This window comes from Oncorhynchus mykiss, chromosome 28 (genome assembly GCF_013265735.2).
Source record: "Oncorhynchus mykiss isolate Arlee chromosome 28, USDA_OmykA_1.1, whole genome shotgun sequence".
Lineage (NCBI taxonomy): Eukaryota > Metazoa > Chordata > Actinopteri > Salmoniformes > Salmonidae > Oncorhynchus > Oncorhynchus mykiss.
Window position 1 is genome coordinate 13,555,206 of NC_048592.1, and position 23,826 is coordinate 13,579,031.

Genomic DNA, 23,826 nt, shown 5'->3' on the forward strand with positions numbered 1-23,826 from the left:
TGCCTAATATGTTGTTTTGGTAGAATCTGGAATTTGTGATGAAGTCAAATCGGGCAGTTAGCCAAGGTTTGCCTCCGAGAGCTAACCCACTGAATGAATGGGATCCCAGATCTAGGGAAGAGAGCCCAGTGAATTGACATGAGCTAAATGAGGCAGAAAGTTAGCGCCGGGATGTGAAACAAAAAGGCTGAGAACCATTAAGAAGATGTCAAGGTCCAAGAAAGGAGCCCAAGGCCCATACTCACAAAGCAGTCTCAAAGTAGGAGGGCTGATCTGGGATCAGGTCCTCCCTGTTGAATCTTATTCAAAACGATCTAAAAGGCAAACTGATTATATATCCTATTTGGGAATACATGGCCTCGAAGCCACAAAAAGACCTCAATCCCAGTAGTAGGGGTCCAAATGTAACCACGCTGGTACTATAGAGTTCCGTTTAAAAAACTTTAAAAAAGGGAAGCGGCCAGAGGTGGTGACCCAGATTCCTCAGCTGCTACACCACTTGAAAGGTAGTCTGTGAGAGGAAGTGAAATGGTAATCCCGCCTCTGTCTTTTGTTTGAAATAGAACAACAATCCAAACATAGGCAGGGTTTAGGCAGTCAGGGGGAAAGCCGAGATCCTTGAAAAGGACACTTCCTCTCCGCAGGAGGAAGAAAAATAGAAATCGGCAAGATTTAGCATGTCAAAGCGGGAGGAGAAAAGAGGGGGAGAAGGAGAGGAGATAGAGAGTGAACTTCGTAAGCAGGGGATGATGTTCAGGAAACCAAGCCGATGGTTACCCTCGACACACGCGCACACCGTGAAACACATGCACTCACGCATGCACACACACACACACACTGCTTTCGCCACCCTTGCACACATACTTGCTAAAAAAAAATCCTCTGTTGCTTAGGGGACAGAGGGGTCTTGCAGAAGAGAAACTGAGAGCAAAGATCTCAATAATGTCTCTTTAAACGATAAAGCATTACTGCTTGGAGCAGCATGAACTTCCTCAGTAATTCAGTGTTATGTCTGTGCGCAATGACTATACTTTCTTTACCACCTTGTAGCTGACATTTGTTGCAAAAGTTTGCTAAAAAACAAAGCAGAGATTACAGTATCAGGACTAAAGTCGAAAGGCACAGAGGAAAGGCACTAATTCCAAATGTATATAAGAGCGGCATCGGTTGCAGAATAACTTGTGAAAATAAGTGCTGAAGCCCTTTTATAATTCTATACGAGTTCTGCACGTTTAGTTCCTGAGCTGAGCACAGGATTCTGACCTCCGCTTAATTAAGTGGCAAATGGCGGAATGATTCTCCTCAACCCAGTCCACGAAGTCAACAACACATGACTGCATCCACATAAAGAGGAACAAACAAGGATAATTAGTCAAGCTCCAAAGACAAAGACAAATAGGGATTTATTGAGGGAAAGAGAGGCTGAGACAGAGGGGGCGGGACCATGGTAGCATTGAGTAAAATAGTAGTGAATAGACAAAGACCAGAGAATGACCACTCCAGGCCTCCTTTAATAAAGGTGCCATTGATTGGTCCACACATTAAGGGAGGAATCAGGATGTCCATCCCAACATTACCACCACCAAACGCACACACATGCACACACACACACACCACCCCATCCTTCAAACACAGTCTGTTCCTCCTAAACAATCAGAGTAAGCCCCAGCCCCCTACCTCCCTCCCTCCTTGCCTCTCAACATTCACTGCGGACACATCAAATAGATTCACTGAGAGTGAAGGAGTGGTGGAGGGGGGGACTAGGCAATCTAAACACCCCTCGCAGTGGGAGGGGGGCGGCTTGTATAGGACAGATTCCCATGCAACAGCCGGCCATTTCACTTTCACATATTGAGAGAGAGAGGGAGAGAGAGAGAGAGAGAGAGAGCTGGGAGAAGGGGACAGAAAGAGAGAAAAACAAAAGGGAGAGAAAAAACACACAACAGAGCGAGAAAGCAGGGCCCCAGAGCTTCAAAGGTTGCTAGGGGCGAAAAATGAGAGAGCAACCCAGTAAATGAGACTCACTACAGTCAACAACAGGGGTACAGTTTAGACGTTATCCTTAACCAAGAATAACAACTACATAACACACATGATCTAGAATATAGCTTTCTAGGATAAACACTCCTTTACTCATCTACATACTGTAGAATGTTGGGCCAGAGATAGTGGTTCTATAGTATGGCTCTAGAATGAGACTGTTGTTTTGTTTGGTTGAGCAGTCTGGTTGAACGGTCTGGCCAGTTGTTCTATTGAGAGGCCAGTAGAGGAGCATCTGTGAGCCTTGGGCTAGCAGCAGACAGGGCAGGACGAGTTGAATATATTGTGACATTAATGAGGTTGTCACCGTCCCCATGATGGAGCGGCTGTGTTTTTGTGCCAGAGAAGACTAACACCCTTAAACGCTCTCGCTGTTAACCCCCTACTGCCCCTGTCCTCTCCAACACAACGCTGGGACAATGGCATGTACACCACACATGCACCCAGTCACTTACGACAAACACCACTTGCAGAATTAATTCATTTCACCCAGCTTGACACAAATGAGCCTTCCTTTAATCAGATGGATTTGAAATGAAATGAGTCATCAAATGTAGTTGCACTACATGACCAAACGTACAGTTGAAGTCAGAAGTTTACATACACCTTAGCCAAATACATTTATACCCAGTTTTTCACAATTCCTGACATTTAATCCTCGTAAAAATTCCCTGTCTTAGGTCAGTTAGGATCACCACTTTATTTTAAGAATGTGACATGTCAGAATAATAGTAGAGAGAATGATTTATTTCAGCTTTTATTTCTTTCATCACATTCCCGGTGGGTCAGAAGTTTACATGCACTCAATTAGTATTTGGTAGCATTGCCTTTAAACTGTTTAACTTGGGTCAAACGTTTCGGGTAGCCTTCCACAAGCTTCCCACAATAAGTTGGGTGAATTTTGGCCCATTCCTCCTGACAGAGCTGGTGTAACTAAGTCAGGTATGTAGGCCTCCTTGTCCGCACACGCTTTTTCAGTTCTGCCCACAAATGTTCTATGGGATTGAGGTCAGAGCTTTGTGATGGCCACTCTAATACCTTGACTTAAGCCATTTTGCCACAACTTTGGAAAATATGCTTGGGGTCATTGTCCATTTGGAAGACCCATTTGCGACCAAGCTTTAACTTTCTGACTGATGTCTTGAGATGTTGCTTCAAAATATCCACGTAATTTTCCTTTCTCGTTGATGCCATCTATTTTGTGAAGTACACCAGTCCCTCCCGCAGCAAAGCACCACCACAACATGATGCTGCCACCCCTGTGCTTCACGGTTGGGATGGTTTTCTTCGGCTTGCAAGCCTCCCCCTTTTTCCTGCAACATAACGATGGTCACTATGGCCAAACAGTTCTATTTTTGTCTCATCAGACTAGAGGACATTTCTCCAAAAAGTACGATCTTTGTCCCCATGTGCAGTTGCAAACCATAGTCTGGATTTTTTATGGCGGTTTTGGAGCAGTGGCTTCTTCCTTGCTGAGTGGCCTTTCAGGTTATGTCAATATAGGACTCTTTTTACTGTGGATATAGATACTTTTGTACCTGTTTCCTCCAGCATCTTCACAATGTATTTCGCTGTTGTTCTGGGATTGATTTGAACTTTTCACACCAAAGTACGTTCATCTCTAGGAGGCAGAACGCGTCTCCTTCCTGAGCGGTGTGACGGCTGTGTGGTCCCATTTTGTTTATTCTTGCGTACTATTGTTTGTACAGATGAACGTCGGACCTTCAGGCATTTGGAAATTGCTCCCAAGGATGAACCAGAATTGTGGAGGTCTACCATTTATTTTCTGATCTTGGCTGATTTCTTTTGATTTTCTCATGATGTCAAGAAAAGAGTTTGAAGGTAGGCCTTGAAATCCATCCACAGGAACACCTCCAATTGACACAAATGAGGTCAATTAGCCTATCAGAAGCTTCTTAAACCATGACATAATTTTCTGGAATTTTCCAAGCTGTTTAAAGGCACAGTCAACTTAGTGTATGTAAACTTCTGACTCACTGGAATTGTGATACAATGAATTATAAGTGAAATAATCTGTCTGTAAACAATTGTTGGAAAAATAACTTGTGTCATGCAGAAAGTAGATGTACTAACCAACTTGCCAAAACTGTAGTTTGTTAACAAGAAAAGTGTGCAGTGGTTGAAAAACTAGTTTTAATCACTCCAACATAAGTGCATGTAAACTTCCGACTTCAACTGTATGTGGACACCTGATCGTCGACCATCTCATTCCAAAATCATGGGCATAAATATGGAGTTGGTCCCCCCTTATGCTGCTAGAACAGCCTCCACTCTTCTGGGAAGGCTTTCCACTAGATGTTGGACTTGCTAACTGCGGGGACTTGCTTCCATTCAGCCACAAGAGCATTAATGAGGTCGGACAATGATGTTTGGCAATTAGGCCTGGCTCACTGTCAGCGTTCCAATTCATCCCAAAGATGTTCGATGAGGTTGAGGTCAGGGCTCGGTGCAGGCCAGTCAAGTTCTTCTACACCGTTCTCGACAAACCATTTCTGTATGGACCTCGCTTTGAACACGGGGGCATTGTCATGTTGAAAGAGGAAAGGGCCTTCACCAAACTGTTGCCACAAAGTTGGAAGCACATAATCATCTTGAATGTAATTTTATGCTGTAGCGTTAAGACTTCACTGGAACTAAGTTCACTGGAACTAAGGAGCCTAACCTGAACCATAAAAAATTATTTATTATCCACCAAACTTTACAGTTGGTACTATGCATTTGGGCAGGTAGTGTTCTTCTGGCATCTGCCAAACCCAGATTTGTCCGTTGGACTGCCAGATGGTGAAGCATGTTTCATCACTCCAGAGAACGCATTTCCACTGCTCAAGATTCCAATGGCATATGGTATATGTTGCTTTAATTATACTCTATAATTTAAAATAGAAAATAAAACACTGACAGTAATTTGCTTCAGTTGGCCTTGCAGTAAACTGTGTACGTAACAAATAAAATTAGATTTGCTAGTTAATTTCCCCTATATACCTGGCTGGTGCTGAAACCCGTGGCATATTGGGTAATTAGTGACAAATCATCTCCAGGGCAGGCTGGGCTAATCAGTGACCTGTGGGTTTCATTTGGAGAGACTGCCACGGCACGGTGCTGAACTGGACGGGAGACCCCAGCTCCGCTCATTAATTAGTCTAAATGAATTACCCCACCTCCACCAGGGCTCCTGGCAAGGCCAGCTATTCTAAAGCCTCTTTGGAGAGTTGGATAGTTGCCGGTTGGCGCTCCTCGCACCCCTAACCTGTGAGTATCCGGAAAGGCTCAGCGCTCTTTGGTTTAGGGACTGGGGCTGTTCTACAGGAGAGAGGTTATAACTGGCTCATTATAGTTTGGATCCTTGAGCAGGCTAAACTACAGCCCTTTCTGCCATCCACACTGGGTTGGTGATTCTTATAACAGCTGAGAATTAGGGATGAGAATGAGGGAAGAATATGAGGGATGACAGTGGAGGGATGCAGTATCAATTCCATTCTCCCAGCCGTGTATCCGTCCAGGAAGGACGGAGTTAAAAAGAGGGAGCAGGTTGGGAGAGGTTAGTGGTGTGATTCATTTTTATTACCGTGCAGACCCTGCAGGCGGCATGCAGGAGCGGCAAATTATTTCTGAAACAAAGTGGAGGAGGAGGCGGGCTCTTTAACTCGCTCTCTCTCCACTCCTCTGGTCGTCAGAGCAGAGCTATTACCTGGCCGTGGCCGAGGGCGATGCGCGGCACAACAACCGACAGAGGGGTGACAGTGAGGTGGGCAGCACCGGTGAGGGATAGCCTTCCACATCCGTCTACGCTCCCAGACATCTTCCACCCCCAAATGAGACATGGGGGAGGAAGGAGAGGTTTGTGTGTGTGTGTGTGTGTGTGTGTGTGTGAGGTGGAGCCCCCCTCTTCCTTCCCCGTCAAAATAGTCAGTAGTGTTTTCCCTCACAAGTGTGTGTGTGCTGCTTTCTCTCACGAGCGTGTGTGCGTGTGCGCACATAATGTTTTCTCTTAGGAGTGTGAGTGTATAGTGTTTCCTCTCACGTGTGTGTGCCAGACAATTAGAGGTGGCGTGGAAAACACGCCGACTGGCAGACACTAATTAAAGGAACAACTCCCTTCCAATATGCTGACTGGGGAAAGATTTCATTTCTCTATGAGATTTATGGCCCAGGAGAAATATATGTCATCATGATCTATTGATGTATACACACGTCTTTTATGGCACACCAATATCAACATCTTTCTTATTCAGACTTCATTAAATTGTTGGGTGATACATGTAAAACTCTCTCTGAAAGCTGTTGACGGCACTGGAGAAGTCTGATCAAAAATACAAAATGCATTTTGGTTCTTTAAAGATACAAACCACTGCAAAATCCCACCACGACATTAGCCTACACGATGAGTACCGATATCTACATAAATCTGACTACAAAGCAAATCGGTGCAGACCTCTTTCACATAAGAATTCCTAAAAAGCTAAGCTAATCTTGTGGATGAACACCTTTTAAGTTAACATTTCAAAAATGCGAGCCGGCAGAACTAGTGTCGCAGGAGACATTCAATCAGATGTGAGGCTCATCTTCAGGTAGTTACTGAGTCGTTTAGATTAGGTGTCACTAATGTTTAGGAGGAGGTGGGGTGGGAAGGCTACACCAGCTGCCTGGGTGCCATCACAAAGCTGCTCCATGTCACCACAGTGACACAATTAACATCAGAACCACTTCGAGCCCAGGGGAGGAGCTAGTGTGGAGACAATAGAGATCTGTATATTTCATCTTAACGTTTCATCTGTATGGATGAGACAACAAAGTAATGGTGGGGATCAGAAGCAATATAATATATTAATTCCCCTTTTTGTCTCCTAAATTTATACAATAGATGCTTTGAGGTGATATAGAGGCAGGGCCAAGATAATGGTATCTCCTTTCTTCATCAGATTTCTGATTAAAAAAATATATTCCTCTTTCGTAAAGCAAAATATATATCCTGATTTCAATAATCATCGATCGATGATTACCGATGAGATAATGGCAACAACCTCTTTCCTCTACGATAATAATGGGATTATTATCGTTATTTGTTTGACAGACTAAACAAAGATGCATGTGCTCACACAGAATGAGATGTGATTTTCGTGACAATGAAAAACATTCCTACCCAGGGCGATATAGGAACAGTGACAGAGGTGAGACAGAGGAATCAGTATCAATAATCTTTCATCAAGTCCAGGGTGGCGGAATACTGGAGCCCACAAACCATTCAATAAGTAATCGTGGGCCATCACTCAACTCAAAGCTGCCCTGAGTTGGGTAGAATGGATCGAAGAGGATACGACATCTTTCTATGGACACAGATAACACACGCACGCACTCACGCGCACACACACACACACACACACACACACACACACACACACACACACACACACACACACACACACACACACACACACACACACACACACATACACAAACACACACGACGAGTCTATATTACTGCTTGGTATGGCAACAGCACCGCCCTCGGTCGCATGGCACTGTAGAGGGTGGTGCGGATAGCCCAGTACATCTCTTGGGCTGAGTTCCCTGCCATCCAGGAACTCTATATCAGGCGGTGTGAAAGGAAGGCCCGTAAAATAGTTAAAGACTCCAGCCACCCAAGCCATAGACTGTTCTCTGTGCATCTGCACAGAAAGCGGTACTGGTGCATCAAGTCTGGCACCAACAGGCTCCTGAATAGCTTCTATCCTCAAACCATAAGACTGCTAAATAGCTAACTAAAGGGTTAATTGGACAATTTGAGTCAACCCTTGTATTTACTTTTTTCCTTTTGCACTGTCTCTATGCACACTCACAGGACTGTACACACGCACACTGACACTCCAACACACACACACTCACTTAATTTGATCTCTCTAAGTCCTAGACCTCAGCTGAATCTGGTAATGAATGGTGTGGCTGTAGAATGGTGTGGCTGTAATGAATGGTGTGGCTGCCCTTATTGCATGGAACTTCCTTCCATCTCATATTGCTTAAATAAACAGCAACCCTGGTTTAAAAAAACAGATAAAGCAACACCTCGCGGCACAACGCCTCTCCCCCATTTGACCTAGATAGTTTGTGTGTATGCATTGATATGTCGGCTACGTGTGCCTTTTTAACCTCTCTAGGCTAGGGGGCGGTATTTTCAGGTCCGGATGAAAAGCGTGCCCAAAGTAAACTGCCTGCTACTCAGGCCCAGAAACTAGGATATGTATATTATTAGTATATGTGGATAGAAAACACTCTGACGTTTCTAAAACTGTTTGAATGATGTCTGTGAGTATAACGGAACTTATTTGGCAGGCAAAACCCCGAGGACAAACCATCCAGGAAATTGTTTTTTTGAGGTCACTCTCTTTTGAATGGATTTTCTATGGGGATCTAGATTTCTAAGGCACTTGCTTACAGTTCCTATCGCTTCCACTGGATGTCAACAGTCTTTAGAAATTGGTTGGTGTTTTTCCTTTATTTAATGAAGAAGTAGGGCAGTTCAGAACGAGGGTCGAGTGAAGTGTACTGTTTGTTAGAGGCGCGTGACCTGAAAGCTCGCTCCACTTTGTTTTTATCCGCTATTGAATGTAGTTTATCCCGTCTTAAATTTTATTGATTATTTACGTTAAAAAATACCAAAAGTTCTATTATGAAAGTTGTTTGAAATGTTTGGACAAAGATTACACGTAATTTATTTGATATTTTGTAGTCATGTTGCGCGAGTTGGAACTAGTGTTTTTCTGGATCAAATGCGCCAAATAAATGGATATATAACGACGGAATTAATCAAACAAAAGCACCATTTGTGATGTTTATGGGACATATTGGAGTGCCAACAGAAGAAGCTCGTCAAAGGTAAGGCATGAATTATATCGTTATTTCTGAGTTTCGTGTCGCACCTGGCAGGTTGAATTATGATTGTCTGTGTTTGTTTGATGGGGTGCTGTCCTCAGATAATAGCATGGTTTGCTTTCGCCGTAAAGCCTTTTTGAAATCTGACACATTGGCTGGATTAACAACAAGTATAGCTTTAATTTGGTGTATTGCATGTGTGATTTCATGAAAGTTTAATATTTATAGTAATTTAATTTGAATTTGGTGCTCTGCCATTTCACCGGATGTTGTCAAATCGATCCCGTTAACGGGATTTGATCCCTAAGAAGAAAATGTATGTAGTTCTGTCCTTGAGCTGTTCTTGTCTAATGATGTTCTGTATGTCATTCTGTATTATGTTTCATGTTTTGTGTGGACCCCAGGAAGAGTAGCTGCTGCTTTTGCAACAGCTAAATGGGGATCCTAATAAAATAGAACAACAAAAAATACCTAGTGACCTTACAATATACAATATCTTACAATATACAAAATCTACCTATATCACTCCAGTATTCCTGCACATTGTAAATATGTTATTGGAACTGACCCTGTATATAGCTTACTTACTTCTCGTGTTCTTATTTCTATTTCTCGTGTGTTTCTATTCTACATTATGTTATTTTTAGTACTAAATTAATATTGATTACTACATTTTTGGGTTTAGAGCTTGCAGGAAAGACATTTCACTGTACTTGTGCACGTGACATTAAAACAAACTTGAAACATATGTCCTCTTGATACGCAATTCCAAGCAACAATAGCTGTCATCACCTTTATTACAAGAGCATTTGAAGGTACATTTACAAGTTAGTTTACATTTCTATATATTCAAGTTTTATGTCACATGCACAAGTTCAGTGACATAACTTAACTTGCATGCTCTACCCAACAGTGCAGTAATTAATATTAAAATAGTATTAACTAATAAAAACATGTATTTCATTATATATATATTGTGTATACTGTGTGTGTGTGTGTGTGTGTGTGTGTGTATGTATGTATGTATGTATGTATGTATGTATATATATACAGTGCCTTGCGAAAGTATTCGGCCCCCTTGAACTTTGCAACCTTTTGCCACATTTCAGGCTTCAAACATAAAGATATAAAACTGTATTTTTTTGTGAAGAATCAACAACAAGTGGGACACAATCATGAAGTGGAACGACATTTATTGGATATTTCAAACTTTTTTAACAAATCAAAAACGGAAAAATTGGGCGTGCAAAATTATTCAGCCCCTTTACTTTCAGTGCAGCAAACTCTCTCCAGAAGTTCAGTGAGGATCTCTGAATGATCCAATGTTGACCTAAATGACTAATGATGATAAATACAATCCACCTGTGTGTAATCAAGTCTCCGTATAAATGCACCTGCACTGTGATAGTCTCAGAGGTCCGTTAAAAGCGCAGATAGCATCATGAAGAACAAGGAACACACCAGGCAGGTCCGAGATACTGTTGTGAAGAAGTTTAAAGCCGGATTTGGATACAAAAAGATTTGCCAAGCTTTAAACATCCCAAGGAGCACTGTGCAAGCGATAATATTGAAATGGAAGGAGTATCAGACCACTGCAAATCTACCAAGACCTGGCCGTCCCTCTAAACTTTCAGCTCATACAAGGGAGACACACCAAACATGTGGAAGAAGGTGCGCTGGTCAGATGAAACCAAAATTGAACTTTTTGGCAACAATGCAAAACCTTATGTTTGGCGTAAAAGCAACACAGCTGAACACACCATCCCCACTTTCAAACATGGTGGTGGCAGCATCATGGTTTGGGCCTGCTTTTCTTCAGCAGGGACAGGGAAGATGGTTAAAATTGATGGGAAGATGGATGGAGCCAAATACAGGACCATTCTGGAAGAAAACCTGATGGAGTCTGCAAAAGACCTGAGACTGGGACGGAGATTTGTCTTCCAACAAGACAATGATCCAAAACATAAAGCAAAATCTACAATGGAATGGTTCAAAAATAAACATATCCAGGTGTTAGAATGGCCAAGTCAAAGTCCAGACCTGAATCCAATCGAGAATCTGTGGAAAGAACTGAAAACTGCTGTTCACAAATGCTCTCCATCCAACCTCACTGAGCTCGAGCTGTTTTGCAAGGAGGAATGGGAAAAAATGTCAGATGTGCAAAACTGATAGAGACATACCCCAAGTGACTTACAGCTGTAATCGCAGAAAAAGGTGGCGCTACAAAGTATTAACTTAAGGGGGCTGAATAATTTTGCACGCCCAATTTTTCAGTTTTTGATTTGTTAAAAAAGTTTGAAATATCCAATAAATGTCGTTCCACTTCATGATTGTGTCCCACTTGTTGTTGATTCTTCACAAAAAAATACAGTTTTATATCTTTATGTTTGAAGCCTGAAATGTGACAAAAGGTCGCAAAGTTCAAGGGGGCCGAATACTTTCGCAAGGCACTGTATATATATATATATATATAAAGAAAGAAATATAAAGAAAGAAAACACAATAAATAAGATAGGAAGCTATATACAGGATCAGTGCAAATACCAAATGTACAATGTGCAGGGTAACAATATTACTTTACTGACTTTTACAATGCAACTATATTGACTTTCAGTCTATCTATCCACACTTGTCTTACTGACAAATGTTCATTTCAAATGACTATACCATTTTAGTAACTGCAGTACAAACATTTTTAACAATGAGACCAGCAAATCAAAAACCAAGCCGTTGATCACTTAAGTAGTATATCTTTACATATTCTCTTAATTTAGGTCACCAACAGTACAGGCACTACAGACCTGTCTTCTACAGTGGGACAGAGAGTGTGATGGGGGGGCCTCTGTGTGATAGATATGTGACAGGGCCCTTCTGGGGCCAGGGGCCTGGCCCCTGGGGCGGGCTTAAACACCATAATGGGCTCCTTAATTACCTGCTCATCCACACACAGGGTCATTAGTCAGAGAGACGCGCTGGGCCTTAACTGTCACCCAGAGACAAACAACCCTCACTGGGGAGCGGGAAGAGGGGACCAGACCTGGGTGCCCCAGCAGAGAGGAGAAGGAGGGGTGGGAACCAGGGTCTGCTCTAGGGGAAACCAGCTCAATATGTGGGGATTTCCAAACAGTTTGTTTCAAAATCCCTCCAACAAAGCTGGAAAACGGCAGATGGCAAACAAACACACACTAACAGAGAGATGTGGGTTACTGACCTGGTGCTGTCAGCGCCCACCTTGGTGTACCCCTCCAGGGCCCCCTCCCAGACACTGTTGGCCATAGCGTTGCCTATAGCCATCATCACCATGCTGAGTCCCACGGGCCAGTCATCCAGGTCCAGGGAGCGGACCCTTGACAGGTGGGTCCCCAGGTTCCTGTGGATCCCTGAACACTCGATACAGATCAGAGCCCCCAGGTTAAGACTGGCCCAGTCCGGGTCTGGGAGAGGAGGAGGAGCGGAACAAAATTAGCCCTATGTTAGTTACTAATAAGCAAGGGTGATATCTGGCCCATAGCAATCTGGATACATCATGTTATATACAATACCTGGCACGTAAAGTATTAGGAATCATTGACATATAGCTTGAATGTTGAGAAAGTACTGTACTCACTGGCTGCATCACAGTCCACACAGATGCTGTTCCCTCTCACGTTCCTTATGGACTGAATGGACGCTGCATCACTTTGGCTGCCTAACCGGGACTTTGGGGGAGCAGAGAGAAGTTGTAAACAGGTAAGCAAGAGGGACTCCATGTGTGAGGCATCATTGTTTTGCAGTGAGAGAATGGAGGAGACAGGATTTCAACTGGCTACACAGCACAAAACAGAAGGGGAGAGAAGACTAGAGGCTTTGAAGGCCGAGTGATCATTGAGAGAGAACAAGGGTAAAGAGAGGGGAAGAGAAGAAAGAGAGGAGGAGGAGAGAGAGCGAGAGAGAAAGAGAAGAGAAAGTGGGCATTATATGAAATTGAGTCGGTGTTGCGTTGCGTTTCCTCCCCTGTGTTCTGACACAGGCCGTGTTCCCATCTCTGATGTCTGTCAGCTCTAATAAGAGCTCCCCCACGCTGCACTGCACCTGTCTGACACACAGCCCAACACATGTCAGCTCAGAGAAAGGAAGATTGGGAGGGGGAGAGAGAGAGGGAAGGGGATAGAGAGAAGGGCAAGAGAGAAGGGTGTGGGGAGAGGGGGGAGAGGGAGAGGGAGAATTTTGCATTCACACATCCTTTTGTGGGTGTGGGTGTACTATTTTTAGATTTCAGTGCAGCATTTGATTTAGTGGATCATTAAATAATTTTGATACAATTAATGCATTATGGTTTTAAGGAGGTAGCATTGAATTGGGTACAGTCATATCTAACTGACAAGAAACAGTCCACCTATATCAATGGTTAATTTTCTTCCCCTCGTATTAAACTGTGGAATACCGCAGGGCAGCTGCCTTGGGACATTTCTTTATTTAATATATACCAACGATCTTCCCTATGCTTTAGCTGAAACTCAAGGTACTATATTTGCAGATGATACTACAATTTATGCAGCAAGACAATCGGTTAAACAGGTACAGCAAGCAATACAAGGAGATTTGGAGAATATCAGGGAGTGGGTTTGCCAAAACAAACTTGTTTTAAACATCAAGAAAACCAAAGTTATGTTGGTCTGTTCAACTAGGAAAAGGCCAAAACAGCATGGGATACAATTAATTATGGGAGTACAAATTGAAGAAGTGGCAGAAACCAAACTATTGGGAGTGCAGCTAGACAACTGCTTATCATGGTCGTTTCAAATAACCAATCTATGTAACAAAATAAAATATTAAAACAGCATGCATAATCAAAAGGATAGCTAAATATTTAACAGGAAAAATTATTCAGCAAATAACACAAGCATTAATTGAGAGTCAGGTGAACTACTGTTCTGTGGTCTGGGGAAATGCATCATTAAGTGAAGTTTGGAGGCTGCAGAATGCACAGAACAGAGCAGCAAGGATTGTTTTAAGGTGGAGATATGGTTCTTCTTTTGCAGTCATGCGCAGTGTTCTTGGTTGGTCATCAATCAACAGAATAATTGAAAAAAACATGCTTATTTGATTTCATAATATACATCATTTAAAACGGCCAAGTTCTATTCGCAACAGTATTCAGTTGGTAAGAGACAGACATTCCGTAAATACTAGGAATAGATTGTCCACCATCTATGCGTTGTCCAGACAGAAAAGAGAAATAGGCAAAATAACATTTCGATTTAGAGCAATAAAGAAATTGAATAAATTAACTGAGCAATCTAGAAACCTTTCAATATATAAATGTAAACATTATTTTAAAACAATTTAAATATAATACATAGAAATGTTGTGGGACTATAGTAGATGAAGAATCAATATTTTTTTAGATTAAGTATTTATTGGGTCATTATGTTAGTATATTATGTATGTTTGTAATAGTGTGTTATATGTGAAAATGTGTTCGTATTATAAATTGTATTTTAATGTTTAAGGACTCTTGGAAGATTAGTCCAAATGGGGACTAAAATAGATCCAAATCAAATCCAATCAAATCCTGATTAGCAACCAGAGATTTTCATAGACAAGTCACGTGGTTAGGAAAAATTCCTGACCCTGAACTAATCATGACTCGACAGACCCACAGTTTCCTCACTGTCTCTCATGCCCACCTTATTCTTCATGCTCTCACAAGACTGCAGGCTGGCAAAGATCTGGCTCTCGATAGCTGTGACCCACAGCTCCCTCTCCTCAAACGTAGACGCCTCGAAATGCCACATCTGGCCCGTCAGAGACACGATAATGAACTCAAACGACTCCTCCGACTCTGGAAAACATAAACCCACATTAGGAAAGTGTTCAGACCCCTTCACTTTTTCCCACATTGTTACGTTACAAACTTATTAAAAATGGATTAAATAAAAAATGTACTCATCAATCTACACACAATACCCCAACATTGCTATGAAACTTGAAATTTAGCTTAGGTGCATCCAGGTTCCATTGATCATCCTTGAGATGTTTCTACAACTTGATTGGAGTCCACCTGTGGTAAATTCAATTGATTGGACATGATTTGGAAATGCACACACCTGTCTATATAAGGTCCCACAGTTGACAGCGCATGTCAGAGCAAAAACCAAGGCATGAGGTCGAAGGAATTGTCTGAAGAATATGTTTGGAACCACCAAGACTCTTCCTGACTCAAACTGAGCAATCGAGAGAGAAGGGCCTTGGTCAAGGAGGTGACCAAGAACCCGATGGTCACTCTGACAGAGCTCCAGAGGCGAAGGCGAAGTCCTCCCAGATTGCAGTTCCTAGGCTTCCACTAGATGTCAACAGTCTTTAGAAAGAGTTTCAGGCTGGTTTTTGGAAAAATTAGCCAGAAAATGTAGTTTTTCTAGGTGGCTCCCATTTTGGCTGTAGTGTTTCCAAGCGTGTGAATGAGAGCGCGTTCTTTGGTATTTTCCTCCAGTAAAGACAATAACGATTCTCCGTCTTAAATTGTATCGTTTATTTACATATTAGGGTACCTAAGGTTTGATTCTAAACGTTATTTGACTTGTTTGGAAAGGTTTATTAGTAACGTTTGGGATTCATTTTGTATGCATTTTGATGGAGGGAAACTGGGTGGATTATTGACTGAAGCGCGCCAGCAAAACAGAGTATTTATGGATATAAAGAAGGACATTATCGAACAAAAGGACCATTTCTGATTTAACTGGGACCTTTTTGAGTGCCAACAGAAGAAGATCATCTAAGGTAAGGCATTTATTATATCGCTATTTATGACTTTCGTGTACCACCTGCCTGGTTGAAATATGTTTTTCATGGTTTTGTATGCGGGGCGCTGTCCTCAGATAATCGCGTGGTGTGCTTTCGCTGTAAAGCCTTTTTGAAATCCGTTTCAGTGGCTGGATTAACAAGACGTTAAGCTTTATTCTGATGTATTACACTTGTGATTTTATGAAAGTTAAATATTTATAATTCTGTAGTTTGAATTGCGTGCTCTGCAATTTCACCGGATGTTGGCCAGCCTATAAGAAGTTAAGGACAATTGGGATAAATAAAAATATATACCAGTCTCATTTAAGGATCAAAACATTGACAGCTGTGCCACATAAATTGAAAAATAGTTGGGAAGAGATTTTCGATGTACCGATTCCATGGCACATGGAAAATGACGCCAGACTCAAAACGTAGAATTTTTCAATTTAAATTATTATACAAAATCCTTGCAACCAATATAATGTTATAAATATAAGGGGGATACAACCTTCCCAGCTCTGAAAATTTTGCTGCAGGGAGGCAGAATCATTAGATCATTTATTTTTGTACTGTCCATATATAGCTTGTTTTTGGTCACAGGTCCAGGAATGGCTGACGAATTGTAACATTTACCTAGAGCTAACGCTGCAGGTAGCAATACTGGGTGATTTGAAAAGTCAGAGCCGATCAATAATATAATACTTATTTTAGCAAAAATATTTATCTTTAATTTACAATCTCTAGAAACTATGAGAATGCCCAGAACTTTTGTGAAGCATCACAGCACAGTTGAAAAATATATGGCAAGTACAAATTAAAAGATAGAAGGGAGGGGTTGAATAGAGCTGAAGGGTGGGACTAATAAAAACAAGATAACTAATGTAAAACATACGGGGTCTGTAAAATGTATATAGGTTCAGAACTTTTGTGAAATAGCACAGTTACAAATATATGGCAAATAGAAATCTGGATGGACATCAGAAGTAGAGGAAGGCCAGTACAAAAAAAAAGAAAAGAAGATAACTATTGTAAGATAGAATGTGTCCGTAAAATGTACAGTTGAAGTCGGAAGTTTACATACACTTAGGTTGGAGTCATTAAAACTTGTTTTTCAACTATAGTTTTGGCAAGTCGGTTAGGTCATCTACTTTCTGCATGACACAAGTTATTTTTCCAACAATTGTTTACAGACAGATTATTTCACTTATAATTCACTGTATCACAATTCCAGTGGGTTAGAAGTTAACATACACTAAGTTGACTGCGCCTTTAAGGCAGTGCTGGAAAATGATGGTGGCACACAAAATATTGACACTTTGGGCCCAATTTTGACATTTTCACTTAGGGGTGTACTCACTTTTGTTGCCAGCGGATTAGACATTAATGGCTGTGTGTTGAGTTATTTTGAGGGGACAGCAAATTTACACTGTTATACAAGCTGTACACTCACTACTTTACATTGTAGCAAAGTGTCATTTCTTCAGTGTTGTCACATGAAAAGATATACTCAAATATTTACAAAAATGTGAGGGGTGTACTCACTTTTGTGATATACTGTATATAAATACATTTGCAAAAATAAAACAACAACCGGTTTTGGTTTGTAATTATGGGGTATTATCTGTAGATTGATGAGGTGAAAAAAACAATGCAATCCATTTGAAAATAAGGCTGTAAAGTAACAAAATGTGGAAAAAGTGAAGGGATCTAAATACGTTCTGAATGCACTGATGAGTAAATACTGTGAAATAAGACCAAATGAAATCAATTAAGAAACAACATTCAAATGAGGCAAAAGTATTCCTTTACTTAGATTTGTGTTCCTTAGGTATATGTTGTGAAATTGTTAGATATTACCGCACTGTCGGAGCTAGAAACACAAGCATTTTGCTACACCCGCAATAACATCTGCTAAACATGTGTATGTGACTAATACAATTTGATTTGAATACGTTGTTCACGATGAAGCAGGCTTTATGAAAATGTCACCTGTCATCTGCCTGGGCAAGGGCTTTGCAACAACATATGCTATAATACATGTCATAATGCCTCCCCCGTTTACAAGTAATTCATTAACACAATGATAATACACTAGAAAATGACTGATGTAAATCGTCTAGTCCTCTGCACATGCTTTATCTCATAGCCAAACGATTTGTAATTACCTAATTATGGCTATGCAAATATAGCGGGCTCATTTGCATAACGCATGTTTCCCTGCCTCCAGCAGGAGACTGGGGAGGAGGGTACAGACAAGTAGGAGATTGGGCTCCTCCAACACATCTCCCATCAGCCCTCTCTTTGCACACCCAGATTGTATGTAATAAACAGAGTTCACAGTCGTATAAAGAGATCAGAATTCCAAGCTCTGGTAAAATCGGTGTGTATGTAAAAAGGGCTTGTGTGTGCTGGAGTTGGGAGGGAGTCAGTACTGAGCTATTATCTGTAGACACCGGACATTTGGAGGTTGGCGACATGGACTCGCTAGTCGATCATCATACCCTTTTCAGACAGAAGATGTGGTATGTTACCCTTTCAAACCGACTCTTATTTACCACTTATTTGCAGGTATACCATTTTATACATATCAGTGGGTAACTGGCAAATTGGCAGGGGTGTTGGGTGTTGTTAAACCATGGGGGCAGTTTGCAGTTCAAATTAGAGAGGGGTTAATGAATTGTGACCCGTTTCAAGAAGCTAGGCATATGTCACATCACTACTTCACAGGAGAGGCATTTGAATCTATTTTTTTAATCAAAATGCTTTTTTTTGTTGCCAGAAATGCCTTCTGGAACATATGAACTTTCATGTGCCTTAATAACAAATGTGCATGCCATCTGTAAATACAAATACAATTGTTAAATTAGGAGCCTAGTTGGTTTTGCCAAAGAAAAAGTGAGGACCCTTCCCACTAGCCATGATTGGCTGAGATATAATGCAGAACTGCAAAAGTGTTGCTATTGCTTTCAACATTGCTGCCCTGAATTTAACAAAGATCATTGAGAAGATGTGATGGACTACATTCTGGAGGACGATCGCGCCATGCTCACTCTCTGAATCTGAAAATGAATCAGACGATGAGGAAATCCCTGATTTAGGTAAAATCATTTTTATTGAACCAGACATTAGAGTCATCTGATGACAGTGATGGGGAAGAAACATCAATCAACAGTGTTGTTGTCACGGAAGAAGTTGACAGCGTTTTAAAATCAGTGGAATGCCCGGTGGAAGAAGAGCATGATTGCATTTATTTGATTCGATTTATTAGGATCCCCACTAGCCGACGCCAATGGCGACAGCTAGTCTTACTGGGATCCGACACATAACAAAAAATACATTACAGACCAAAGACTTTACAATTTGAATGCATTTAAAAACATTAACATGTAGTGTGTGTGTGCATCTATCAGTTACACATACACAGAACAAGTAGACCACATGGGGGAGAGGCGTGGTGCCTTGCACTATCTATGTAAGATGGAAGGGAGTTCCATGCACTCATGGCTCTGGATAATACTCTACTTCTCCTTGAATTTGTTCTGGAGATTGTGAAAAGAAGCCTGGTGGCATGCCTGGTTGGGTAAGTGTGTGTGTCAGTGTTGTGTGTAAGTTGACTACGCAAACAATTTCCAACACATTAATGTTTCTCGTAAAAGCAAGAAGTGACGCAGTCAGTATTTCCTCAACTCTTAGCCAAGAGGGGCCTCCCGAGTTGCGCAGCGGTCTAATGCACTGCAATGCATTAGACCGCTGCTAGCAGTGCTAGCTGCGTTACTACAGATCCTGGTTCGATACCGGGCTGTGTCGCAGCCGGCCACGGCCGGGAGACCCATGAGGCGACGCACAATTGTCCCATCGTTGCCCGGGTTAGGGGATGGTTTGGATGGCCAGGTCGTCCTTGTCCCATTGCACTCCAGCGACTCCTGTGGCATGCCGGGTGCATGCACGCCGACACGGCCCCAGATGTACGGTGTTTCCTCCGACACATTGGTGCGGCTGGCTTCTGGGTTAAGCGCACATTGTGTCAAGATGCAGTGCGGCTTGGCGGGGTTGTGTTTTGGAGGACGCATGGCTCTCGACCGTCACCTCTCCCGAGTCCATATGGGAGTTGCAGCGATGGGACAAGACAGTAACTACCACTTTTACTAGGATGTATATGGCTAAGGTGTATGTAAACTTCCGACTTACTGTATGTAATGATTTGTACCAAATACAATGCTCTTAGTTTTAGAGATGTTCAGGACCAGATTATTATTGTTCACCCATCCCAAAAGAGACTGCAACTCTTTCTTAAGGGTTTCAGCGAATTAATTAGCTGTGGCTGCTGATGTTGATGCGTACATGGACACGCATGCTTTGTTTAATGCCGGTGGCAGGTCATTGGTAAAATTAGAAAAGAGTAGAGGGCCTAGACAGCTGCCCTCCGGTACACCACACTTTACATGTTTGACATTAGAGAATCTTCCATTAAAGAAAACCCTCTGAGTCCTATTAGATAGGTAGCTCTGAGGTTGAAAAGACATAACAGATACGTTTTCTCAACGACAGGTTATGGTCAATAATATCAAAGGCTGCCCTGAAATCTAACACTACAGATCCCACAATCTTCTTCTTATCAATTTATTTAAACCAATCATCAGTCATTTGTGTCAGTGCAGTACATATTACGTGCCCTTATCTATAAGCATGCTGATAGTCTGTTGTTAATTTGTTTACAGAGAAATAGCATTGTTTTTGGGCAAACACAATTTTTTTTACAACAGTTTGCTAAGAGCTGGTGGCTAAGAGCTGAGCTGGTCTTCTGATAGAACCAGTAAAGGCTGCTTTACCACTCTTGGGTAGCGGAATGACTTAGGCTTCCCCACAGGTCAGAGGACAAAGATTTTCCTCTAGGCTCAGATTAAAGACATGACATAAATGACTGGCTATAGAGTCAGCTACCATCCTCAGTAGCTTTCCATCGAAGTTGTCAATGCCAGGTGGTTTGTCATTATTGATCGATAACAAAAACATTTCCACCTCTCCCACACTAACTTTACAAAATTCTAACTTACAATGCTTTTCTTTCATTAATAATAATTGGCAACATCAAATGGTTTTGTGATGAATTAGCCATCTGAGTCTATGAAAGACAGAGTTGAATTTGTCATTTTGCCCATAATTTATTATAAACGTTTTTTTGATCTTGGCATCATAATACAGATTCTTCTTCTTTTTGTTGAGTTTAGTCACATTATTTCTCAATTTTCAGTAAGTCAGCCAGTCTGATGTGCAGCCAGACTTATTAGCCACTCCCTTTGCCACATCTCTTTCAATCCTACAGTTGTTTAATTCCTCATCAATTACTGGAGCCTTAACAGTTCTAACAGTCAGTTTATTAACAGGTACAGGTTAATCAAGAAATTCATCAAGTGTAGCATCTTGATGCTCCTTATTAATCACATCAGACTAACAAATATTTTTTAACAACCACGACTCACAACAAAATATTTAGTTTGATCTTTTACACACTATTTTAGGCCCAGCTTTTGGAACTTTGGCTTTCCTGGATATATCCACTATATTGTTATCACTGCATCCAATGGGTACGGATACAGCTTTAGAACAAAGTTCTAGAGTATTAGTAAAAATCTGACAAATACATGTGATTGATCTTGTCCTGTAGTTTTTGTAAACACCCTGGTAGGTTGGTTAATAACCTGAACCAGATTACAGGCACTGGTTACAGTAAGAAGCTTCCTCTTGAGCGCACAGCTTGATGAAAACCAGTCAATATTCAGGTCTCCAAGAAAGTAAACTAAATTTCACACATTTCATACATCAAGCATTTCACACATATTATTTAGATACTGACTGTTATCACTTGGTGGCCTACAGCAACACCCCAAAAGAAAAGTATTCAGATGTGCCAGGTAAACCTGCAACCACAACACTTCAATAACACTTGACATAAAATCTTCTCTAAACATTACAGGCATATGGCTTTTTTTCCTTTGAACCGACCTAGTCATGATTGCGGTAAAGTTTTTAACTGGGCTGTTACCAGAGTGTGTGTATATATATATATGTATATATATACAGTGGGGCAAAAACGTATTTAGTCAGCCACCAATTGTGCAAGTTCTCCCACTTAAAAAGATGAGAGAGGCCTGTAATTTTCATCATAGGTACACTTCAACTATGACAGACAAAATGAGAAAAAAAATCCAGAAAATCACATTGTAGAATTTTAAATGAATTTATTTGCAAATTATGGTGGAAAATAAGTATTTGGTCAATAACAAAAGTTTATCTCAATACTTTGTTATATACCCTTTGTTGGCAATGACAGAGGTCAAACGTTTTCTGTAAGTCTTCACAAGGTTTTCACACACTGTGGCTTGTATTTTGGCCCATTCCTCCATGCAGATCTCCTCTAGAGCAGTGATGTTTTGGGGCTGTTGCTGGGCAACACAGACTTTCAACTCCCTCCAAAGATTTTCCATGGGGTTGAGATCTGGTGACTGGCTAGGCCACTCCAGGACCTTGAAATGCTTCTTACGAAGCCACTCCTTCGTTGCCCGGGCGGTGTGTTTGGGATCATTGTCATGCTGAAATACCCAGCCACGTTTCATCTTCAATGCCCTTGCTGATGGAAGGAGGTTTTCACTCAAAATCTCACGATACATGGCCCCATTCATTCTTTCCTTTACACGGATCAGTCGTCCTGTTCCCTTTGCAGAAAAACAGCCCCAAAGCATGTTGTTTCCACCTCCATGCCGCACAGTAGGTATGGTGTTCTTTGGATGCAACTCAGCATTCTTTGTCCTTTTTTTTACCAAAAAGTTATATTTTGGTTTCATCTGACCATATGACATTCTCCCAATCTTCTTCTGGATCATCCAAATGCTCTCTAGCAAACTTCAGATGGGCCTGGACATGTACTGGATTAAGCAGGGGGACACGTCTGGCACTGCAGGATTAGAGTCCCTGGCAGCGTAGTGTGTTACTGATGGTAGGTTTTGTTACTTTGGTCCCAGCTCTCTGCAGGTCATTCACTAGGTCCCCCCCGTGTGGTTCTGGGATTTTTGCTCACCGTTGTGATCATTTTGACCCCGCAGGGTGAGATCTTGCGTGGAGCCCCAGATCGAGGGAGATTATCAGTGGTCTTGTTTGTCTTCCATTTCCTAATAATTGCTCCCACAGTTGATTTCTTCAAACCAAGCTGCTTAACTATTGCAGATTCAGTCTTCCCAGCCTGGTGCATGTCTACAATTTTGTTTCTGGTGTCCTTTGACAGCTCTTTGGTCTTGGCCATAGTGGAGTTTGGAGTGTGACTGTTTGAGGTTGTGGACAGGTGTCTTTTATACTGATAACAAGTTCAAACAGGTGCCATTAATACAGGTAACGAGTGGAGGACAGAGGAGCCTCAAAGAAGAAGTTACAGGTCTGTGAGAGCCAGAAATCTTGCTTGTTTGTAGGTGACCAAATACTTATTTTCCCCCAATAATTTGCAAATAAATTCATAAAAAATCCTACAATGTGATTTTCTGGATTTTTTCTCTTCTCATTTTGTCTGTCATAGTTGAAGTGTACCTATGATGAAAAATTACAGGCCTCTCATCTCTTTTTAAGTGGGAGAACTTGAAGTGAGAGTCGGAGAAGCAATGAAAACATGTAAGCATCCCAGAAAGTGCTCAAAATAGCCCACGTTAACATACAGTACCAGTCAAAAGTTTGGACACACCTACTCATTCAAGGGTTTTTCTTTATTTTTACTATTTTCTACATTGTAGAATAATAGTGAACAGATCAAAACTATGAAATAACACATATGGAATCATGTAGTAACTATATTTTTTTAAATAAACAAATCAAAATATATTTTTGATTTTTTGAAGTAGCCACCCTTTGCCTTGATGACAGCTTTGCACACTCTTGGCATTCTCTCAACCAGCTTCACCTGGAATGCCCACATATGCTGAGCACTTGTTGGCTGCTTTTCCTTCACTCTGCAGTCCAACTCATCCCAAACCATCTAAATTTGGTTGAGGTCGGGTGATTGTGGAGGCAGGTCATCTGATGTAGCAGTCCATCACTCTCTTTCTTGGTCAAATAACTCTTACACAGCATGGAGGTGTGTTGGGTCATTGT

At 41.5% G+C, this 23,826-nt stretch overlaps 1 protein-coding gene across 3 annotated transcripts in view; it reads right to left on the reverse strand.

Moving 5' to 3' along the window:
- LOC110508590 (arf-GAP with GTPase, ANK repeat and PH domain-containing protein 3) overlaps positions 1-23,826 on the reverse strand; it is a 222,118-nt gene that overhangs the window by 9,916 nt on the left and 188,376 nt on the right. For all 3 annotated transcript variants that reach the window (XM_021589215.2, XM_021589214.2, XM_036966890.1), the window contains exons 14-16: positions 14,598-14,752; positions 12,536-12,626; positions 12,140-12,362 (exon numbers count right to left, since the gene is read on the reverse strand). In XM_021589215.2, coding sequence (XP_021444890.1) covers positions 12,140-12,362; positions 12,536-12,626; positions 14,598-14,752 — 469 coding nt within the window. The remainder of the gene's footprint in view (positions 1-12,139; positions 12,363-12,535; positions 12,627-14,597; positions 14,753-23,826) is intronic.